This window comes from Marmota marmota, unplaced genomic scaffold (assembly GCF_001458135.2).
Source record: "Marmota marmota marmota unplaced genomic scaffold, marMar, whole genome shotgun sequence".
NCBI classification, from domain to species: Eukaryota; Metazoa; Chordata; class Mammalia; order Rodentia; family Sciuridae; genus Marmota; species Marmota marmota.
This window is the reverse complement of record NW_026000016.1, coordinates 45,960,485-45,984,958: the sequence shown is the minus strand read 5'-3', so window position 1 is coordinate 45,984,958 and position 24,474 is coordinate 45,960,485. Positions and strand designations below refer to the sequence as shown.

The following is a 24,474-nucleotide window of genomic DNA, read 5'->3' as shown; positions in this document are numbered from 1 at the left end:
AGCTCCTCTAGAAAAGTGTGTGTGGAGGGGAGGGGGATGAAAAGAAGTGAATTCATGAATGTAACGAGATTTGGTAGCTCAAATATCACAAACATGCCACCTGAACAAATTAATCAATTCTCAAAAATGCAGGGCCAATATGTTCTATATTTCTTATTAAATAAAATCAAATTTATTTGACAAAGAAATCTCTTTAACTCTTGGACATCAAAATGCTGGCACTGGTGAATAAGGCTGAGAATGGGAGCCTTTCCTATGAGACTTTGAAATGGGGACAGCCTAGGGGATAAAGAGGTGGCTGACTTTTACTAATTTAGAATACAGTAAGGAAATAAGAGGCAAGAAACTACACTATTCATTTCTTTCAGCTTTCAGACTGAGCAGTCCTCTGCTTCTCTGAACAAGCAACCCAGTGATGCTGCCTACTGTTTCCCCAGCCCCGAACCCCTTTGTTTAACTTCTCCCAATGAACATCCCTGGCTCAAGACAGGGTCTCCCACAGGAAATGTGGGCAAATCAGATTCTGTGGGAAGCTATTCTCAGACCTCTATAAGCTGCCAATGTCATTCTCACTTCTGATTGCTAAATAAGAGAGATGTAATGGAGCTCTAATCATAATCACTGAAAAAGGCCTTAAAACAAGCAATCTCATTTCTAAAGGACCACACACATTGTGATAAAGAATTTATTGTATCAATATAAATTTTCCCTCATCTAGAATATACACAATTGCTTCATTTTAAAGATGTTTCAACCACCAAAGCCTCTTTCCTAAGTAAAAATAACCTTCCTGATCATTCTTTCTTATAAGAGACATTTTTTTAGTGCCTCTTATATCTCAGACATAATGTAGTCAGAATTCTTCTGCCCAAGGGAGGGGCAACTAGTTGTCATGGAAGTTAATAGCTACTACTGTTATTTTATTAAACATATCCATTCAACCAATGTAGAGAACACATGTCAATCTCTACCCTTCCTTGGTTCCACATGTTTAGGTTCTTTCTTCTACTAAATACCAGCATACCAGTTATTTTCACCTTTGTTTGTATTAAGCATTGATTTTTAAAAATTTTTTTAAACTGTTGATAGACCTTTATTTACTTATCTGTGGTGCTGAGAATTGAACCCAGTGCTTCACACATGCTAGGCAAGTGCTCTACCACTAAGCTACAACCCTAGGCCTTAAGCATTGATTTTTTTCCCCCTCCATATTTGTACTGGTACATTATAGTTGTTATAATGGTGGGATCTGTTTACGTATTTGTTTATGCACACAATATAACAATATAATTTGGTCAAAATCATTCACCAATATTTTCCTTTCTTTCTCCTTCCTCTCTCTGGTCTCTTTCCTCTACTCTACTGATCTCCTTTGATTCATAAGATTCTCACCCTACTTGTTTTCCTTTTTTCTACTCTAGCTTTCACATATTAGAGAAAACATGAATTTTGACTTTCTGAGTTTGGCTTATTTTGCTTAACAGAATACTCTCAAGTTCCATCCATTTTCCTGCATTCGACACAATTTCATTCTTTTTTATGGCTGAATGAAACTCCATTGTAAACACTAATTTAAAAAGCAAACAAAAACAACAGGTTTATAAAGACATCCAGAAAAAAAACTGCAGCCTGCTTACTCATGTGCCCTGCTAGAGTTCTTCAGAAGTGAATCCAGAAAGTGCACCAGACAGAATCTAACTGCATAATCCAGCAAATACAAATTATATGAAGATGAAAGCAAACAAAAACTTTCAACTAAGAAACTATAGATTTAGCAATTATGTAAAACATACAATTAGTCTTTAAAAATAGTCAACTCCGTGAATTTGCAATTAATAACAGAGATTATGACTATTTATGAAATCCAAATTCTATGAGCAGAGAAATGAAGGTTATTCCTACCAAACCCAAACAGAAACTCACTCTGCTATATTGAGATAGCCACAGGAAGCTGCTGCATGAAGGGGTGTCCATCCCTCATTGTCTTGCTGGTTTACATTGGCTCTGTTCTCAACCAGAAACTTCACCATGTCCAAATTTTCATCAATACAGGCCTGAAAAGAAAAGTCCATTCATTTATTCAACAATAATTTATTGAGTTCTACTATGTGATAGGCACCACTCTGGACATGACAATATCCAGCAGTTCTAATAATACATTAATTTTTATGTTTTCCAAACTAAATGTGCAGAACATAACTTATAAACTTAGAAATGCTATAGGACTATTATTTATAGTACCTATTTGATTAATTATAAAATTGATTTCTGAAGTGGGTAAAAATGATTTCTAAATGGGTAAGCTGTTTCATCATTATAATATACAAAGGAAAGCATGTTAGAAATTTGATAAGTACTGACTTGCTTACAAAGTTTAAAGGAAAATAATCACATACTATCAGATGTAATTTTCTCAGTAGGAAGTTATAGTTTAAGACTATAGGATTACTAAAGGGGGATCATTTCAAATGAAAGAAATGTATTTTTTTCATGTATTTTCTGAATGGCTTCAAACAATATGGCAAAGGATGTTTATAGTTACAGATGATCAGGGATCCTTATCTGCCCACCTCCTACCAGAAATTAGGGAAGAATGCAGAAGGGTTTTAAATAAAGGCTTTAGGCCTATCAGTCTAGAAGAAAAGAGTCACAAATAGCAATGAGATCTACAAAAAGCTCTCTTGATAATCTACAGAATAAAATGGAGGTAGAAGGTTCATGGTGACAAAGATAATCATTATATCAGGTTTAGATGGTCCTAAAACACTTGAGATATTTCAGGACTCAGACAAATGAGACACCTTTTAAAAACTCACCTATGGACCCTCTTCTTTAAATAAATAATCAATCAATCAAAATTTCAACTGAGAAAAAAAATCCATTAACCAAATCAAAATTATTTTCACAATAATATTAGGAGATATTATACTTTTTTCATTGTTTTGACATCTGCACTAATGATGCAAAAGCAATGTTGGGTAAAACTGCTCATGCCTTAGCAGAAATCAAGGCAACAGCACCAAAAAAAGCTAATTCCACTTAAGAATGACCTTGATGAGGCAGTAAAAATTACTAATTTTATTAAATCTAAATCCTTGAATATTAGTCTTTTTATTACTCTGTGATAAAATAGGAAGTATATTTGCAGCACTTCTGTGGAACTGAAGTATGATTGTTGTTTCTAGAAAAAGCATTTGTGTTATGTGTTTGATTTGCCAGATGAACTACCTACTTTTTTCATAAAACACTACTTCTACTCAAAAGAATAACTGACAGATAACTCATTGTTCCTCAGGCTTGAAAATGAAAAAAGTGAGCTTCTCACCTCAAATAAAATAACTAGTATTCTCACCTCAAATTAAATAACTAGTATTTGTGTCAGTGGTAGAATTTGGCCATGCAAGTGAAAACAGGAATTTTGCGAAATAAAACTACCACCATGAAATTGAAAGCTTCCTAATATTCTGCTGATGTTCACAATGGGACTACCAACAAGTGTGTTTGTTAATATTATATAAAGAATTATAATGTGTTTACATTTGGAAGATCTGCTTAACACAATGAACCTGTGTTTTCCAAATAACCAAATGCATGGTGATAGAAAATTGGACATGGGGAAAACATACATTCAAAATACAAGTTAAACCAATGTTTTGTTTTTTTGATACTGAACCCATGGGTGCTTAATCACTGAGCCCTTTTTATTTTATATTTTGAAACAGGGCCTTGCTAAGTTGCTCAGGGCCTCACTAAGTTGCTGAGGCTGACTTTGAACCTACAATTCTATCTCAGCCTCCTGAGCCGCTGTGATTACAGGTGTGCAACACCTTGCCCAGCTTGACCAATGGGTTTTAATGTGACAGAGTAAAAACAAGTCCACTGATATGGTTTTAGCTTGCACATTGCAACTAACATTTAAGAGACTACCAGTAATTAGAGTTTTGATATAGTACACAAGAGCAAAATCCACAATTGTCTGAATAGGCTATTAAAATACTCCTCATTTTTCCAAATATGTATCTGTGTGAGACTAGATTTTCTTTATGAATTTTAAGTAAAACAAGATGTCACAACAGATTAGATGCAAATATTAAAAGAGATCTGTAAGAATGTAAAAAAATGCCACTTTCTGATGTTTTAAAAAGTATAGTTATTTTAATTAAAATATATAGTTTATGCTAATAAGTAATGGGCTGCTGTTATTTATTTAGGCACTGGGGATTGATTGAACTCAGGGGTACTTAACCACTGGGTCATATCCCCACCCCTCTTTTTATTTTTTATTTTGAGACATGTTCTTGCTTAAGTTGCTTAGGGCCTCGCTAAGTTGCTGAGGCTGGCTTTGAACTTTCGATTCTCCTGACTCAGCCTCCCAGATCACTGAGATTACAGGCATGTGCCACAACACCCAGCAGGCTGTTGTATTTTAATGTATTAAAAAGTATATATTTTTTAATTTCTCAAAAAATATAATAACCAATAGGGACACATTTCTGAATAAATTTTAGGGGGGGTTATTTATAAATTTTTAACTATAAAAGAAACTGGAGATCAAACAGTTTGAGAACCACTATACCAAGGATATTTTATGGTGATGATGAGCAACTGTTTAAAACAGTAAAAGATTATTGTGAGAAGAATTGACCTTGGAACTCCAGAGAACCCCTGTAACTACAGGACCCAAGTAATACCATCACATCAAGGGCGTTTATGGGAATTCCTTCCAGAGATAAACCTCCTGTCAATCCTGCGCAAAAGCAGGGGCATGGCTGAAAAAGCTTGATCCAAATTTAGTGAAAATTTAATTAACTAACTCTGGTCACAAAAAGCATCTTTGTTAATTTTTCTCAGACCATATGATAATCTTCTAACAATTACTGATATTAGCTAAATATATCAAGCTAGATTTGATTTGATGCAATATAATATATTCCTCCAACTTGACCTTTTGAGGTCAGATTACTCATAGCCAGTGTTCATTACTGTCTCTTTTTCAAAAAGCAGCTATAAAAATTAATTTCTTCTATGAGGCTTTCAAGGTTTATCAACTTCAATTCCCTCCTTACTCTTCCTTTACTTCTATAAGGCATTAACTATTTTGTAATTATGCTTCTCATTACATTGGTCACATGTTGTATGTCTGAGTCTGCAATTCCATATGGCAAGGTCTAGTCAACTCATTTCAGAGTAACTCACTAAAACCTAAATAAAAGCCTTAAGTGAAAAAATGGAAGTGGGCATGCCTTAACCCATCTTCTGTTGCTATTAAAAAAAAAAAAAAAAAGCCTGGGAAATTTATAAAGGAAGGAGTTTTATTTAGGCTTACTGTTCCGAAGGCTGAGAAGCTGAAGATTGGGTGTCGGCATCTGGTGAGAGTCTTGTTCTACTTTAACTCACAATGAGAAGTAGAAGGACAAGTGGGAATGTTAGAGAGAAACAGGGACCAGATTCCTAATCCTTTCCCATGGGAAAGGCATTAGACCATTTATAAGAGCCCTACCCCGCTTGGGACCCAAAATTCTTCCTCTAGTCCCACCTCCAAAACTGCTGCATTGAAGAATTAAGATTCAATATATGAACTTTGGGGGCGCACACTCAAATTACAGCAGAGTACTTTTCAAAAGGGCACCAAAGTAAAAGGAGAAGACAGTATTTTAGGGACTGTGCTAAATATTGACCTTAATAATAACACCTCCATCAAGATGACCAAATGTGCAATCTTAATTTGTATAGCCCAGGACAGTTAGGTCAGTTACTTCTTACTTGGTTGTAAAATGTCTTTGGCTCTGAAAGAAATCTAAAAACAGCTCTGGTGGCCACACTACCACCGGGCAGACTTTTGGAAGCCAATGTTTCCAAGGTCATTCTTTGTATTTTGAAGATGTTAGCAGCCCATTCCAGAAGGCCTAAAATAAACCCCAAAACTAGAGAATGGGAAAAATCTGCCTTTTCTCTTTCCTTCCCTCTTAACATATTCTTTCTGTTTTTTTTTTTAATATTTATTTTTTAGTTGTAGTTGGAAACAATACCTTTATTTCACTTATTTATTATGTGGTGCTGAGGCTCAAACCCAGGGTCTTGCATGTGGAGGCGAGCACTCTACCGCTGAGCCACAACCCCAGCCCCTCTTTCTGTTTTTTAATCTCTTTCATTCCATCACTACTTCAGTTCTCTTTTTCAATTTTGTGACATTGTTGTCTATAAATTTCAAATCCCTGATACAGCATTTTCATAGGAATAACACTGCAAGGAAGTTTGAGAGAACAGCAATAAAAAACTGGCTTAATCTGATACCATCAGTCTCTAAGGAATTAATTTAGAGACAATAAAATAATTGAACTGCTCAAATCATTCTCCACAAAGACTACTGTATACTGTAAAAAGCACCAGCTGTGGGGTCAGAAGATGGAGTTTGTGTGCTGGCTCTACCAATACATATAACCTTGCGTGGAGTATTTAACAAAATACCAGCATACTCATCAATGGTGTTGGGAAGACCACCCACCTCACAGGGTTCTGTGAGGATTAAAGAAGACAGGTCTTTGGAAAAACAGGTGTTTCTGAGCCAACAGTATTACAAAATAGCAACTTCCCCAGGAAGAAACCACACATAAGATGTACTTACTCCTTACCGGTCAAAGCCCTCCCCAACCTCCAGTAGCTTACGGGAGAAAAATGGTTTGATTAAAAATGTCTTTGAATTAGCAAGACTTGGGAGCTTGTTCGTAAGTCTAACTTCAGAAAACTCCCTCTCTGATGTTCAAAGTCCTGTGAGTTCCTAAATTCAGGAACTACCTGAATGAAAGAGTATGCACCATGGTTAAATTGGAAGAGAATCCCTCTTGTTATACCAATCAAGAGAATTAGAAGGTATTTACTCACATGAAATACCTTGGAATGACTATTTCTCCCTCCCTCCCTCTCTTCTTTTTTGGAATCCAGAAGAAGGACTATGACTAAAGCATGGATGAGTGACGAATGGTCCCTGAAAACCTTCTCAAGTGAATAATGACTAAATTTAGATGTCCTTCTGCCCACTCCATCTGCAGCTGTGCTGCTGACTCATTCACATCAGAAGCACGATGCATGAGCAGATTTGCCCAGCTGTAAAACCCTGTCCAGGGCCTCCACCCACAGCTATCCTGATCCTCCAAAGAGCCTTTCCTTTTCTTGAGAAGGAGGCTAAACAAGCTTTTGATATTACCCATAACAATGACAGGGAAATTCTTTGATTTTAAGTCAAATGCCTTCTGATTTAACTTCCTTAAGTCCTTTTTCCTTCTATTCCATACTCCTGAAGACATACAGAAGATTACTAAAATATCAACTTGATCTAAGCTCCCTAAGAAATGGAGATATGACTAAATATTAGTCTAGAAAAATATTATAAAAAACTACCAGTTAAAGCTTCCTAAAATTGGCATGTCACATTTCTCTGACAAGGACTTTTTCCAAGGGAAAATACTTGCTTTTACCAATAAAACAGGGAAAGAGCACTATGATCCTTCTACTGCACCTGATATTGCTCTCTCTATATCAAAGGCAAAAGTGGCTGATGCTTGATCAATGCCAGAGTTAAATCTGGGAGTACACAGAGGCCTTCCAAAACAAAGCCTCCTTGGTTCCCAAAATAGCCTGCAACTGTCACCACCACCAAGTGCTGGCTTTAAGAGCTGACCTTGCTACTATGTCTCCGAAGAATGCTAATGTTACCTGCATCAGCCTGTGAACAACTCTTTCCCACAAAACCCAGCTCCCAGGTGCCTGGGCAGTTGCTACATTAGAAGCAGGCTTAGAGTGGCCTAACTTAGTTTGGGTTTTTCAGACCATGTTTGCCTTGATTTCAACAAACCATGCTGACAAATGTGTTGTGAGAATACAACAAAAGACATCACCAATTATCAAAGACAATCCTCAGTATGGGGAAAAGAACTGCAAACCATGTATCCAATAGAAATAATATCCTGAATATATAGGGAACACCTAAAACTCAATAATAAAAGAAATCCTGAAATTCAAAAATGGGCAAAAGAGTTGAAAAGACATGTCTCCATGTTTACAAATGATATACAAATGGCCAAAAGCCATGAAAAGATGGACAACATCACTAGTCATTAGGGAAATGTAAGCTAAAACTACATCGATACACCATCTCACACTCATGAGGATGGCTACTTTAACAATAACAAAAAAAAGGAAGAAGAACAATTGTGGTGTCAAGGATGAGGGGAAATTAAAACACTGTGCACTGCTAAGGGGAACATAAAATGGTGTAGCATCTATGGAAAACAGTATGGCAATTCCTCAAACAATCAAAAATAACCATTTCCATTCTATTCAAAAACAGAATTGAGGGTAGATACTCAGAAGAACTGAAAGCAGGGTCTTAAAGAGAGATTTGTTCACCATATTCACAGAAGCATTATTCCCAGTAGCCAAAATGTGGAAGAAGCGAATAGTCCACCGACAGATGAACTAATAAGCAAGGTGTGGCGCATGCAAACAAGCCACACTGCCCTGCTGATACCTTGAAAAGGCTTCTGACCTCCAGAACTGAAGAGAATAATTTTCTGTTATTTTAAGTCACCAAGTCTATGGCAATCTATTACAGAAGGAACCGAAACGAATCCAATGGACAAAGAGTAGGGAATCAGAACCTCGAGAGTCTGCCATATTCTCACTTTTTCCTCAGCAGTGATTGATCTCTTCTTTGCCAGATGAAAAGGATCACCCCCCCCCACACACAATTTTTTATACCACCTTCTAGAAGAACAACTACATTAAATAGAATTTTCTTGTTTTTTTAACCAATTTAAGTCAAATAGGAAAATCCAGAAAGCTCTGACCATAATTCTCACATCAGGCATTTCACTGAAGAGATTCTGGCTGAGGGCTGAAACTAAAACAAAGGTATTTATTTATGAGTTCTCTGTGAATCCCAACATCTCTAAACCCAAAGTCCCTTGGCTCTAACTAGGCAGCTTCATCATATGTCAAGTAAACTAAAGGTGACAAAGGTAATAAAGCAATCAGTAAATCTTGAAATCTCCATCATCATCAGATCACCACTATGAAAAGACTTTAACATACTAGTAGTTATGATTGTCTGACCCAGCACTTAACTCAATCCTTCCAAGTACCTGTCTCTCCGTTCCAGTCATGGTACAGTGTAACTATTGCTTACGTGAGAATCATAATAGCAGTTTGCTCCAACATGACAGGTGACCCCAGCAACTGTCAGCCCTGTGTGAAAAACTCACAACCCCACTGGCAGAGACAGTTTGGCTCCCAGATGGTGAGAACTATATCTGATTATGTACTCAGTGGTCAGACAGGCTCTGGAAACAGATCTGGGCCTTTCAACAGAGATAGCCAAGACAGACAGCATAAGTAAAGAATTTTCCATGCAGTGCCACACTGATTACGAATTTTGTTCTCAGTAGGCTGGCATATTGCCCCAAGAGTGCACACATTTACAAATGAGACCAGAGAATATCTTCCTTCAATTAAAAGTATCATATTGCCTAAAGGTTAACAAAACTTACATTTCAAAAAATATGTTCATTCTAGATTCTAACAAGGCCTGCTATAAATGTGCCAACAACCTGCCTTTAAAATAATATTTCCCTCATCTTTCTCTACCCCATGTCTTCACCTAAATGAAGAAAAACTTATTAAGTTGTCTTACAGTATCACCTTGTCAACTTTTGTACTATACAAAATTCTACACATCTCACACTCTTATCCTCAAGGCAGGTTTTGTTAAGGTGAAGAAAAAGAAGACTAAAGAAAGGGCCCAGAAAATAAAGGCATCTTCTCAAAGCTCGTGGTTCAAACAGAAGATTTATAGTTCTAATCTCCAAATCTCTTATTTTGTTAACTCACTAATAATCCTAATTTTGAGAAACAATAAATGAAGCCTATTAATTGTGATAAAAATTCTAGTACAACTTTGTCTTAGGTCAAAGGAATATATGTAGCTGAGTAAATATAGCACTTGGATATAAGCAAAAAAGTCTCTTTGGCATTACCTTCTTTTAAATTCTGCATATAAGAGCTGAATACTAAACAACTCAATGATTTTCTTAAACAGATCAAAGGAAGTCCTTGAAAAAGATTCTTAAAGCTTTAAAAGAAGGAAAGAAGATGGTAGCTGGTATAAAAAGCATTAGGACTTTTCATTTAAAAATGGAGAAACTTAGCCTAGGTCACATATTGAGTTGAAGAGCCACCTGAATGCTTTCATCTTACCAATATAGAGGCATCCAAAATAGAGTTCCCAGGCCAGAGTCAAGATACCACCTGGCTCATGGACTATTTCTAATACCTGATACCATCTCCTTAAAAACTGCTTTAGTGATTTGTTATTGGTGTAGTCCTACAATAATTTCAAAGGGTCAATTGGTCAATTTGAGTTGGTCACTCATAACTAGATTAAACAGAAAACACAAAGGTCCCACTAAAGTGCTTTGGTTACCATTCTGTTTATTAGCATGAGTGTGGATTAGAAACCTCCCTCATATCTTGGCTACCTGTCTTAACCACAGCCCCCCAAAGGTCTACTCTGCTGCCAACTTGGCATGTAAAGTAAATTGCTGTTCCATGGAGAGGGATTTTTCTATTTAATTCCAGATCACTCTGTGCCCATAAACAAGTGTTTCACAAGCCACAAGAGTACAGCCTGAAAGCTAAGGCATGGGCAATGCTCCATAGCTGTCAAGTAAGCTTGAGGGACAGAAGGCAGGCAATTCTGAGACCTGAGCTTGGTAAGGGGTGAAAGCCACAAAGAAATTTCAGCAAGTTTAAATTCACAGAAAGTACAAGTCAGTGCACAAAAGTTCATCCCTAAAAGGAGATATTAAACAAGAGGCTTTTTTTTTTTTAACGCAGCATATTTTCATCAAGAATTTTTTATAGTCAAAGCTAGTATGGACCATTATCCCTATCACTCAATATCATACCCTCCACCCCATGGGACTATAGTTCTATGTGGCCAAAGGTACTAGGGAAAATAATCATACAACCATATCCTGTACAGTGTATCAGTTAAGAGCACAGACTACAGAACAAGACTTCCTAGGTTCAAATCCCACGTCTATAAGTTGATAGTTTTGTGTTCTCAAAACAAGTTATCTCTCTGTATGCTTTAGCTTACTTATCCATAAAATTATCATATCGATCACTGTAACTACTTCATGGGGTTGCAATTACAACTGAATGAGTTCATGTACATAAAAACACTGAGTTCAAGGCCCATCATTAAATGCTACTTAAATATTAGTTGCTATCATTATCACTATCATTATTATTACCACTTTTATTATCACTAACAAGTGTTTCTGTTGGGCTTTAACAGTGAAAATCAGGATATAAACAAGCCTGCATATATAACAACATAATTGTACCAGTGAGGCTGTTAGCAAGGGACATCCTTTTCCACACAAGAAAATGCAAAAATGATTCACTTAAACATAAATATATTATAAACTCTAAGTGAGTTCCTGTAGATGCAAGTAGATCACAGTCAGTCTTCATTAATATGATAAGGAAGTGAATTTATGTTAAGACTAGAGAATAGGAGAGACAACCCAGCAGGAGTTGCTGACTTCTAAAGCTGGTAAATAAGTTCAGGGGTGGCATACTAGATTTTACCATAATAGAGTCACGGCTGCTGAAGGGTCCAGCAAGTCTATTGTTAGCATGAACAGAAAATCCCAGAAGACAGATTTAAATTCCAGATCTGATACTGACTCACATAACCAAAGAACAGGTTAAGAATTGTCTTAGTAATCAGTGTTCCTTGACTGTAAAGTGCTTTTCCATTTATTCATGTAACATTTACTGAGATCCTATACTATGCCAGACATATCCCTCAGGGGGCGATGTAGGAATAAACACTGAATAAGTCTTTACCATTATGGTAAAAAGAGATGTGTAAATGATACAATGTAACAGGACTCATACTCTAAAACAAAATGAGAGATATATAGAGTGCTACAGCACAGAGTAAGAAGTCATCAACTTTGTCTGGGGATGGAGAGACAGGTGATAGGAAACACTTCCCAGAATGGGCATAACTTACCTGTCAGAAAGGAGAAGCAGTTACCCCAATGAGGAAGCAGTGATAAAGACAATCTGAAGCAAAGGGAACAGCTTATACTACGGTCTGGAGGACAAAGAAAATGCCCATTTTTTGAAATGATGAAAGTTTGGCATACTTGTAATGGGATGGAGTGTGATGGGAATCTGAGTAGGGCTTTAGTTGCCAGACTCAGAAATTTGAACTTTACCCTATAGGCTAATGGGAAAGAAGGAAGAGTGGTTGTTTAGGTAGGCTGGTAGCTCTAAAGGTCCCCATATCTGAGTCTATGATACAGAGTCTTACTTTTACCCTGCTTGCAACAGAGAGGTGTTGAGGTTTTTAAACCAGAGAGGGATACCATTAGAATTATATCTCAGAGTGATAACTGCAGTGGGGATATGAAAATTGAACAGCTGGCAGGAAAACTCATGACAGAAGCACCACTTAGGAAACCGTAATACAGGCTAGAGAGAATGAGGTCTTGAAGTAAGGTAATGTGTGGGAGACACTAGGGACAGATGGATTTGAGAAGCACTCCCAAGGTAGAATACACAGAACAGACAGATCATAAGAATGCCAGTGGTGAGAAAGGAGAGCAAAGATTTTTTAACAGAGTAGGAGCCTGCTGGATTGTGATATCACTTAGCCAAAACTCGGAATATAAGGAAGTCTTAGAAGTCTTTTCTGTGAGTAAGTCCCATCTAGTGCTAATTTCTCTCCAAGCCTAAATGACTTACATCCAGGAACTATATCCGAGCAGCAAACTAACATGCCCTGCTGGCCTTTCTATATTCAAATAATCCTAAAGCAAGCCCAGGGAAAGCAATGCCAACCAGCCCAACCTCACAGCTGTTCCCTGACCCATAGCAAAGTCCCTGTTGGTACATTATTGTACAGCAGCCCACACTACAGGGGAATTGAGGTTACTGCCTAAAGGTCTCGGCACAGCTGAAATCTCTCTAAAGTCACATGTTCGTGATGACTTTACATTTCAAGAGGACACCCCAATTTCTTTTCTACCATTAAAGTCTTTGAAATAGAAAATCAATTGGCAAATTAAAAATACTGTTTGGGTAAACCAAGGATTGGGACAGCTGGGTCAAATGGTGGTTCCATTCTGAGTTGTCTGAGGACTCTCCAAACTGCTTTCCATAGTGGTCACACCAATTTGCATTCCGGCCAGCAAGGTATGAGTGTACCTTTTCCCCCACATCCTTGCCAACATTTACTGTTGCCTGTATTCATGATGATTGTCATTCTGACTGGAGTGAGATAAAATCTGAGAGTAGTTTTGATTTGTGGCCATGTCAATGTTTATAGCAGTTCAATTCATAATAGTTAAACTATGAAACCAAACTAGGTGCCCTTTAATAGATAAATGGATAAAGAAAACGTGGTATATATATTCAATGGAATATTACTCAGCTTTAAAGAAGAATGAAATTATGGCATTTACTGATAAATGGATGGAGCTGGAGAATATCATGGCTAAGCGAAATAAGGCAATTCCAAAAACCAAGGGCCGAATGTTTTCTCTGATATGCGGATGCTTATTCACAATGGGGGGAGGGGATGTGTGCTAAAGAAGAATAGACTTATTTTAGGTAGAGAAGACTGAAGGGAGGGGAGGGGATATGAGGATAAGAAGGAGAGTAGAATGAAACAGATATTATTACCTTATTTACATATATGACTACATGACTGATGTGATTCTACAACATGTGCAATCAGAATTATTCCCCATTTATGTACAATATATCAAAGTGCACAAATGCATTCTACTGTCTAATTAAAACAAACTAAAAATTTAAAAAGTACTATTTGGTTCATTTGGTATTTAAAAAATAAAGATTTTTTTATACGCAAAAATATCATATATGAAACTCCTTTTTTAAAATTAGAATATCTAACAATACTGGAAGAATATTTCCACAATTAACAACTGGCTGAAGTTTGGCAGCATTGCCTTCTCCAGGCAGAACCCAGGTGACCTAGTGCCCCAGGCCCCACTGCTTTCTACTGTCTTGTACCTGCTTTGCCTTATCAACTTACATCACCTGCCCCATTCCCTTTATATACGCTCCCAAAATATTTTATTATGAAAATGTTCAAACATACAGAAAAGGTGAAAGAATTTCACATGAATACCCACACAAATCCTATCCTACCTTAACACTGGGCTATACTTCTTAACCACATATCTATCCCTTCGACCCCCACATCCCGCTTCAGACATTAGTAATAATTTTCCCCAAATAGTTCATCATGAATATCATTAACTAGAGTTTAATACTTGTTTACAATATTATTTTTCTTTTCAGGAAAATTTACATACAGTGAAAAGCATGAATCTGAAGTATATGTTCACTGAGCTTTGACAAATGTCTATACCTGCTACCCACTACTATAGGTGTTTGATTTGACTTTGAGGTGTCTGACCACTTGGACAGAAAATTGTTTTTCTACACTGCTCTGACTGTGGCCAACAAATTGCTGGCTATGAGCAGAAACATAGCTGACCCTCCCTTAATGCAGCATCTTGTTTCTGTTGGGCCGTAACAGTGCAAATCTGAATATAAACAAGCCTGCATATATAACAATATAAATGTACCACTGGGGCTGAAAGAGAAGACACTACTGGTTAAGACTTTAAAAATTTCAACAATTTGTTTTTTCCTAAAGCATCAAGCTCAGTAATACATTAGGAAACATGGCCTAGATAGTTCAACTTCAGATTGCTGTGGCCTAGAGGAAGAGAAGTGGAATGAACAATACCAGGCAAGGAATAACACAAACATCCCTCAAAATCAGTGTGATTCTACTCTGCCTGACCAGTTTAGCTTACTGGTAGTAGTGGGTTACAAAGGAAGCTTCTATGGTTTGACTGGTTAAGACACAGTATGTCTAAGCTCAGTGGAAGATCAAAAATAACAAAAGGGTGTCAAAACCAGAATAATGGACAGGTGAAAACCTGAAAAAGAATTCAAGAATCTCTATTAAGGCAAAGACTTTCCACATAGCCTGGCAATGCAATGGTATTCCTTCATGAAAGCAAAAATGAGAAATATGCCCTGTTTCCTTTGATGGTAAGTTTTTACTTATCTGCAATCATATCCAGCCCTCCTGGAACACTTCTCAGGCAGTGTGCTCAGACTTAGGTGAAGCTTGCCAAGACAGAATTTCAGATGTTATTGCAAAGGTGCCAAAGGTTAAGGAAAGAGTGTGTATTACCTTGCTCTTTCGATCTATCTCAACTATCTCATTTACGGAATGGCCTCAAGCCCAAACTCTGAGCAACTGTCTATGTAGGACAGAGGTAGAGGGCAAATTTCAGAACAGAATGGGAACATTACAAGATACTGTACAGGCAGAAGAATCTAATTTTAATGTCACAGCCCATCCCAACTAAATATCCTGACTATAAGATGGAAAGCACCAAACTTAACCTTCCTTTACCTTTCAGGGTTGATGTAAGAACACAGGAGATAAACATGAAAACAGACTTTTAAAAGGATAATGAGCACACAAGTCAAAGCATTACTTTAACACATGATCTTATGTTATTTAATAAAACAGAATGCACTATGAGGCAATATAGCACACTGATTTAAAGCAGGGTTAGTAAACTTTCTCTATAAAGAGTCAAACAGAAAGTACTTTAGGTTTTGTGGGATATAGGCTCTCATAAACAGTCAGCTCCACCACTGTAATGTAAAAGCAGCCATAAACCAATGAGTGTAGCTATGTTACAATGAAAAAAAAAAATTTTTTTTTGGTACTGGGAATTGAACCCAGGAGCACTTATCCACTGAGCCAGAGCCCCAGCCCCTTATTATATTTTATTTAGAGACAGAGTCTTGCTGAGTTGCTTAGGGCCTTACTAAATTGCTGAGGTTGGCTGTGAACTCACAATCCTCCTGCCTCAGCCTCCCAAGCGACTGGGATTACAGGTATGCACCACCTCAACCAGCTTACAATGAAATTTTATGAACACTAAAATTTGAATTTCATATAACTTTCACATGTAATAAAATATCAATACTTCTTTTTTATTTTCTAACTAGTTAAAAATGCAAAAACCATTTTTAGCTTGCAGGCTATATAAAAACAAGTATCAGGCTATAGTCTGCTAACCCCTGATTTAAACTGTTGGCCAGAAAGTTTGAATTCAAGTATCAGCTGTGAAACTTAATAACAATAGGACCTAGTGTAAAATGTTTAACTTCTTTCTGCCTCAGTTGCCTTATCTTTAAAATGGGAATAGCCAATTGTGGTGGCACATGCTATAATCCCAATAACTAGGGAAGTTGAGGAGGGGAATACAAGTTAAAGCCGAGACACAGCAATTTAGGAATATCCTGTCTCAAAACAAAAATAAAAAGAACTATGGATACAGCTCAGTGACAAAGTGCCCCTGATTCAATCCTGATTAACACACACACATATTTACATACACAAAGGAATAACAATAATATCTCTTAAAATTGTTTTGAGGTTTACATGGTTAGCATAGGCATAGCAGTTGGAACAGTACCTGGCACAACTAATTTCTCGTGTAGATTGCTACTAGCTATTATATGCCATTCCCATAACAATTTCTAACAATTCTCCAAAAGTGTCATGCTTTCATATGTCTCCACACATTTATACATGCTACTTTCTCTGCCTGGAATGCAATTTCCTATTTTACATGGCCTCAAAGACATAGTTTAAAATCACCTTCTCTGTGAAGTCTGTCTTAACTATTCTTCACATCCTAGTGTATTCTAAGCCACTATCACCTGTGATCACCTGTGTTTTTAATCACCTATTATAGTGTGCTATATTTTATTGTAGTTATTTTTGACAGGTCATTTCCCAACCAGACTCCTCCTAAGCAGAAACTATGACTTACTAATTGTATCCCTAGCGCCTAGGATAGTGCTTTACACATTGAAAGCATATATTTGCTTAGTGGAATTATCAAAAATACAGGAAGTAACTTAATACATTAATAACTAGGTCAAAAATCTCCTAGTTTTATGTTAAACATAAACAATTAGAATAATAAATTATTTTCATATGTATTTTGAATAAACTCAATCATATTGGCCTACCCTTTAAGCATCCAGAGATCATCTTGGTGCTTATATTAATATCTACACATTAATAATTACAATATCAACATTTAGTAATTTAAATCTATCTCTAACCACAATTTATACAAAATAATCTGTTGTCTGGTGGTGGTGAAAAGGAGACTAAACAATGAAATCTGAAATTTCTACCAATGTTAACGATGAATATGGTAAGAAGCAGAAGTTAACAGAATGGGAGCCTCTTTTTTTTGATGGTGCTCTTAAACTCTTAGGGAAATCATCAAATGATCAAAAGGCTTCACAAAGGCCACTGAAAGAAGTATACTTCCCCCAGCTAATGAGGATCCTAACTAAAACAGTTTCAGTGACAACCTAAGTTACCACTCTTGCCCAGCCAAAGTGTTCTGCCCCTTTGCTTAGACCTCTGCCAGGCAAGCCATGCTACTGTGTCCAGCTGATCCTGTGCCAGATACAACATCATCCTTCTGACAGAAGCTCCCCTGTGTCTGGTAATACATGTGCCAGCATGCCTGCCACACTGTCTCCTAAAAACAATCAAAGCTCTTTTGGGAGAACAGGTTAAAAGGGGAAAGGATTCCAACAACTAGTTAACATTTTCCTAAAAGCAATTCAATGTCTTCAAAATCAGTCAAATGTTACACAACTAAGAAGAGAGCCCAGTGAAGACTCAGATCACAGCCTACCAGGCCACACTAACACAACACTAAAGATGAAGAAACGCCTAAGCTTCTCTTTTTCTAAGTTTTCTAAGTTAATGTCACATTGTATAAAATCCAAGTTGGTTGCTATGGAAATAATGACATCAGAATTGGTTTGTCCTTAGATTTTTTATTCTTTTTTGTTTTCTTGTGTGTGGGTGAAGTGTGTGTGTATGCCTCCCAGATAAGAAGAGTAGTTGGAAAACAGAAGAAATCCCCATCTAATTTGCTTCCTTCTTATCTTATCTGTGAGACAGTAGTCACTACAACAGAACAGAAGTTGTAAAGGAGTGATAATAATATCAGTTAAGATTTATAGAGTAGTTTATCAGGAGATAAGTACTGCCCCACACATTAATTGGCTTAATCCTCCTAGCAAACTTGTAAGATGAACATTATTATTATTTTCATTTTTAAAAGGTTGTAACTTGTGGCTGGGGATGTGGCTCAAGAGGTAGCGCACTCGCCTGGCATGCGCGTGGTGCTGGGTTCGATCCTCAGCATCACATACAAATAAAGATGTTGTGTCCGCCGAAAACTAAAAAATAAATATTAAAAAAATTTTTTAAAAAGGTTGTAACTTGTCTGAGGTCATGTGGCTAAAAAAGAATATGTTAGCATTTGAATTCACTTTGGCTCCAGAGTCTATATTCTGAACCATTTTATCATACTATCAATCAATTTAGCAACCTGAAGGCTTATAGAGTCTTGAACAAATCTAGTGTTAAGAGCTCTAAAATGCTTTTTTTTTTTTTTTTTCGGGGAGGGGTGCAGTGATAAGAGACAAAAGCCAGATCAACATAGGCTCTGGAGCAGGAAGCAAAATAATGTGAAGTAGTATCATCTGTTGAGAATAAGGAAAGAAGTCAGGTGGTCAAAGGGTGAAGAGTGCAGAACTATGAAATGACCTTTCCAGAGAAAGGAATGTGTTGACCAAAGACAAATACAGTGGTTAAGATCTTTGAATTTGAAAACCATGTATTTAAAAGTACAAATCAGCACTATTTTGTGATTTTCGCTTAGGTGTAACCACAGAGAAATCTACTACTGAGCCACATTCCCCAGCCCATTATTTTTTACTTTAAAACAGGGTCTCACTAAGTTGCTTAGGGCCTTGCTAAGTGAAGGGTAGCCTCAAACTTGCAATCCTCCTGCCCTAGTCTCCCAGGCCACTGGGATTACATGTGTGCACCACCACACTCAGCTTTGCCCGTTTTTTGAGGAATTTGAAATTTTATTTTTGAGTTACAAGAGTTCTTTATATATTCTAAACACAAATTACTTATTAGTTATGCAATTTGCAAAATTGTTTTCTGTTCTGTGGGTTGTCATAATTTTCTTGATAGTGTCCTTTCTTTTTTCTTTCTTTGGCACCAAGGGTTTAACCCAGGGGCACTTTACCACTGAGTCATATCCCTCGCCCTTTTCTTTTTTTATTGAACAGGTTCTCCCTAAATTGCTTAGGGCCTCATTAAGTTTCTGAGGCTGGTCTGGAACTTGTGATCCTCCTGCCTCAGCCTCCCAGGTTGCTGGGATTACAGGCATGTGCCCACCTGGCTCCCCCATTACATTTTTAAATTCATTTCTATTATATTCCAAATTATGGTTTACAAAGCTATTTTGTACATATTCAAATTGATTTTATACAAAACTTTTTGTCTGAAATTTTATTTATTTTATTCTGCTTTTGTGCAATGGCTAGTTTGGAACATAGTTAATCCCACATATTATACAACTAAGTTACATACATTCTTACAGTATGGCACAGGGCAATTCAGAGGCTTGATGTAAAAGGTACTGGATTAGATAAAGGGGAATGAAGGAAAGGGAAGGGATGGGAATAGAAAAGACAGAAGAACGAATCAAACATAACTTTCCTATGTTCATATATAAATACACAACCAGTGTAACTCACATCATGCTCAATCACAAGAATGAGATCCTAATTAGAATAAGTTATACTCCATGTATGTATAATATGTCAAACTATACTATCATGTGTATCTAAAAGTAATTTAAAAAAAAATTTTAAGAGGCAGAGTGACACTTCTATCTTTCCCAAATTTGCTCAAGATTGCCCTATGAAACCATGTTAAATGACTATCCATCTAGAAAGCAGCCATCTTGCCCAGGAGGATCTGACCCAGAAAATTACAGAAGTCTATCTGAAAGGACCGGCAGAAAGATATTAAGATATTTGCAGCTTGTTTGTTTGATTTTTCTAAAATTTTTTTAGTTGTTGACAGACCTTTATTGTATTTATTTATTTATATGCAGTGCCGAGAATCGAACCCAGTGCCTCACACATGCTAGGCAAGCCCTCTATCACTGAGCAACAACCCCAGCCCCTGCAGTTTGTTTTTGAACAATCTAATTACTGACCTTTAAAGACATCACCTAAGAATCCTTTTATAGAACTGGGGATGTAGCTCAGATATAAGCAGACATGACCCCTACATCTTTTTGAGACCAAGTCTCATCTTTCTTGATCTACAAAATTTTAGAAATCAGTGAAATATCCTATGTAACTAGTATTAGCACATCTATTCCCTGGGGCACAATCAGTCCTGTTAATATGCCACACTGACATGGCTGACAGAGTACTCCAATTTAAGGCTGAATAGAAAGAATTTTAAGGCTTAAAATAATTTATCTGTTTTCAAAAGTGATGGCAAAGACCAAGAGCAAAGTCACTTTTCCAGGTTAGCCTACAGAGCACTGGAAAGACCAGAGCAACTTCCAGAGCACTTTTTGACGCAGAATCAATAATTATTTTCAAATATGAACATCGTTAGCTACACTTTCTTGTCAATAGATCAAGTTTAGATTGATAACGAAAAAAAACTCTTCTAAAACATTCTTCTTCTCTAACTTATCCCTACTTCACTTCTTCATTTCTTTTTGTAAAAGAATAGGATGCCATGAAAAGCTGTGCAATTCCATTCTTCTAATTTCAGTCTGGAAAAGTCCTTAAGCAAATACATGCCTATATATATTTTCATAAAAATGGTCCTTATGAAGATTAGTATGTTATAAAATGCAAACAGCAGTAGAAATATACTACCCTTAAAAACAATAAAAACTTTGCCAAGTGTTAAATACTAAAGGACCTTAGCTTATTCACAATTATTTAAGTGTAAAAAATTTTGCAAAAAACAAAGAAAGTTAATAGAACATACTAAATACACAAGAACTCATCATAACTTCAGATTTATTTTTAAATTCTGAAGTTAGCCACACATATTATTATTGTAGAAAAATAGCTCTTGAAACATTTGCAGGTCTTAGGGTTACAGCACACTCCCTAATACAACAGACCCTTCCTTCATCCTTTGCAGCAACCCTTTCACAAAACAAACAAACAAAAACCCTCCTAGAACGATCATTTAAAGTATAATGCCAAACCAGAGAAGAATGTAACACTCAGTTTATGATTTACGTAGAGCTAGCTATGTGAGACTTTGAGCAAATCATATGACCTCTCTGGATCTCACTTTTTATCTGTAGAAATCATGGATGCAGAACTGTCACTTTCATGAAGACTTCTTTATTCACTATCATCGTTAGGGTACCTACTAGATATATTATTCCACAATTATCCCCATCCCAAAGAGTCTAGGCCAATTTCTAATAGATCATCATATTCTGAAAAACTCAAGAATCAAGAAATATTTTTATTAATGAGTTTACATAACAAGGTCTTTATGGTGTTTGCCGCTGTTATTCAAATGAGTTTGTTTTCCATATTTTGAGTCAGAAGTTGAATTTCAACATTTATTTTATGACATCTAGTATAGCACGTACAATGTCTTCAACCAAGAAGAAACCAAGAGGAAAAAAGAGCTGCTGCATGAGGAAGAAACTGGGGGTGGGGGTGGGGGCCATAAGAACATCCAAGAGTATCATGTACAAATGCAATGATATAAGTACAGTGTTGAAATTTACTTGTCTGAGATGCGGAGAAAGGTTTTCTTTAATAGACTGTTCAACTTTTCTGATTTTCACAAACCTTATACAAAGTTGGTCACTCCAAATATCAAGCAATATGCTTACTGGACCTTGATATTTTAGAGCTAATCACTAAGAAATCTATGCAGCAAAAGTCAAGAACAGTTATAAATAACATCACACTGTAAGCATTTTCTTAGAGTAGTAAGTAATCTATTAAAGAATCATATCAGCTTTGACCTGAAAAACCAATATTAAAAATATATATATGACAGTGCTGGGGCTATAGCTCAGTGGTACAGTACTTGCCTAACATGAAAGGGGCTCTGGGTTCAATACCCAGTACTACAAAATAAATAAAGTTACATTTAAAAAATATAACAATAGCAAGTAAAAACAACAACCTGGAGCACAGGAACTTTCATATACAGTTGGAGGCAGCATAAATTGATATTGCCAATCACCTTGAACAGCACTTACGCAGTGAAGATGTACAAATATTTGACCCTTCACACAACTGCTATAAAATCTCTAACATATGGAATCATGTACAAGAATGCTTATAGCATCATGAGTTTTTAAATTTTTTATAACATTTTCATTAAGATAGAATTCACTTGCCATAAATTCACCCCTTTTTAACTATACAATTCAGATATTTTTAGTATACTGAGTTGTGCAGCTATCACTACTATGTAATTCAGAACATTTTCGCCACCCCAGAGAAACCTCATTCTGTTAGAAATCATTCTCCATATTTGACAGTTTCATTTTTTTCTATAACCATCTCTATATGAAGATGTCAGCTTAAAAAAATTCAGTGGAGGGGCTGGGTTTATGGCTCACTAGTAGAGTGCTCACTAAGCATGTGTGAGGCACTGGGTTTGATCCTTAGCACCACAAAAAAATCAATAAGATAAAGGTATTGTGTCCATTTGCGACTAAAAAATATATTTTAAAAAATTTTTAAAAGAAAAATTCAGTGGATCAATGATATTTAATATTTATATCACTATCCAATAATATTATGAAGTATTCCCGGATGTTTGATACATATTTCACAATCAAACTTTCTAATTTTTAAAGTTGTCAAAAAATTCATTTCCCTCAATATTATATGCTTTGTGTTTACAGACTTCTCAAGTTGGAAATTAGATTTCTATTAAAAATATGACTTAGGTCACATTACCTAAATAATAATGACATTTTTAAAATTTTAAAAAATAAAAAAGCAATTCCTGCTGTATCATATTGGTGTTTATACGAATCTATATGTGTGATTAAATTGCATAAACACACACACACACACAAATAAGTATATGTAAAACTCGTAAATCTGAATGAGGTCTGTATATTGTACAAATATCTATTTTTTGGTTTTGATGTTACACTGCAGTTATATAAGATATCACTAGTGGAAGAAACCGGGTGAAGGACACCCAGAATTTCTCTTTATTACTTTCTATGAAAATATAATTATTTAAAAACAAAATTTTAAAGACAGTAAATCCTATGATACAAGATGAAATATTCAAAAAACAATTTGCCTGCATCTGAACTTTTCACGAAGACTCCTTTATTGAGACACTTCCAATTCTACAGCTATTGGTTTACCAATCCTCCTAGTCGTGTGTCTCTCCTAAGTTGCTGCTGCCCTATTAATTCTGGCCTTTAAACTATTTACTTGTTCATGAGAAGGTAGGGGAAGTGACAAAGGAAATTCTAATTTAATACACTACAGATTAACAGATACCATAAAGGAAGAATTTGGAATTATTAGCAGATAGCTCTTTCTTAGGCCATTCCCAGAAACTGTAGAAAACAAAATACTGACTTTGCTATTTGTAGTCTTCAAGCTGGTCTAAAAGCACAGAATGGAATATTAGTTGGAGGTAGTTAGAGGTAGTTCCCTACAAACTACCAGTAGTTAGAGGTAGTTCCCTATAAACTTAGGAAAAATATTGATGAAAACTCACAAGTAATAAAAAAGCGGCTCACAAGTAATAGTGTGTGGAGAGGACTGCTGGGTGAATCTTGGCCTAGGCACAGGAGACAGCTGAAAGATGAGAAACACACAGGCCACCATCCATCAAAATCACCCTAAACAGGCATTTACACAAAGAGACAACACTCTAATAATCCATATCAGGTCAAATCAAGGGGCCTCAATTTCTTTCCTTTCCTTTCCTATAAGATTAAGATAGGTGATCATTAGAGATGTTTGCCTCACTCAAGTTCAAAGGAGAAAAAGGTATCATTTTTCAATTGAGTAACTACAAAAACTAAGATCCTTTGGGGATTTAATAACCTGAAAAGTGAGTACATATATGTGTATGGAATGTGTACAGAAAAAATATATATATATACACACACGTGTGTGTGGAGTGTGTGCGTGTGTGCTATTTAGAAACAATTTACATACACATCAATAAGAGATAGCTGCTGTGAATAAGAAAGAGAACATAGCTAGTCATTAGTAAAGCAAGTAACTGCTTTATAAGTTCTAGTGCTATCAGAGCAATCCAATTACCACAAAAACCACACAAAGTCTTGATCAAAAGTGATTTTCAAAGACTAAACCACAGATACTTGAAATCTTAGCCCTTCATGTTAGAACATGTTTTAAATACAAAGAATTCAAAAGGAA

At 36.2% G+C, this 24,474-nt stretch overlaps 1 protein-coding gene across 10 annotated transcripts in view; it reads right to left on the bottom strand.

Moving 5' to 3' along the window:
* Ppp1r12b (protein phosphatase 1 regulatory subunit 12B) overlaps window positions 1–24,474 on the bottom strand; it is a 212,292-nt gene that overhangs the window by 148,615 nt on the left and 39,203 nt on the right. For all 10 annotated transcript variants that reach the window (XR_007349871.1, XR_007349870.1, XM_015483844.2 and 7 more), the window contains exon 2: window positions 1,924–2,054. Coding sequence is in view for 8 of the 10 variants with exons in the window: in XM_015483844.2 (XP_015339330.2) it covers window positions 1,924–2,054 (131 nt within the window). In the remaining 2 variants the exon portion in view is untranslated. The remainder of the gene's footprint in view (window positions 1–1,923; window positions 2,055–24,474) is intronic.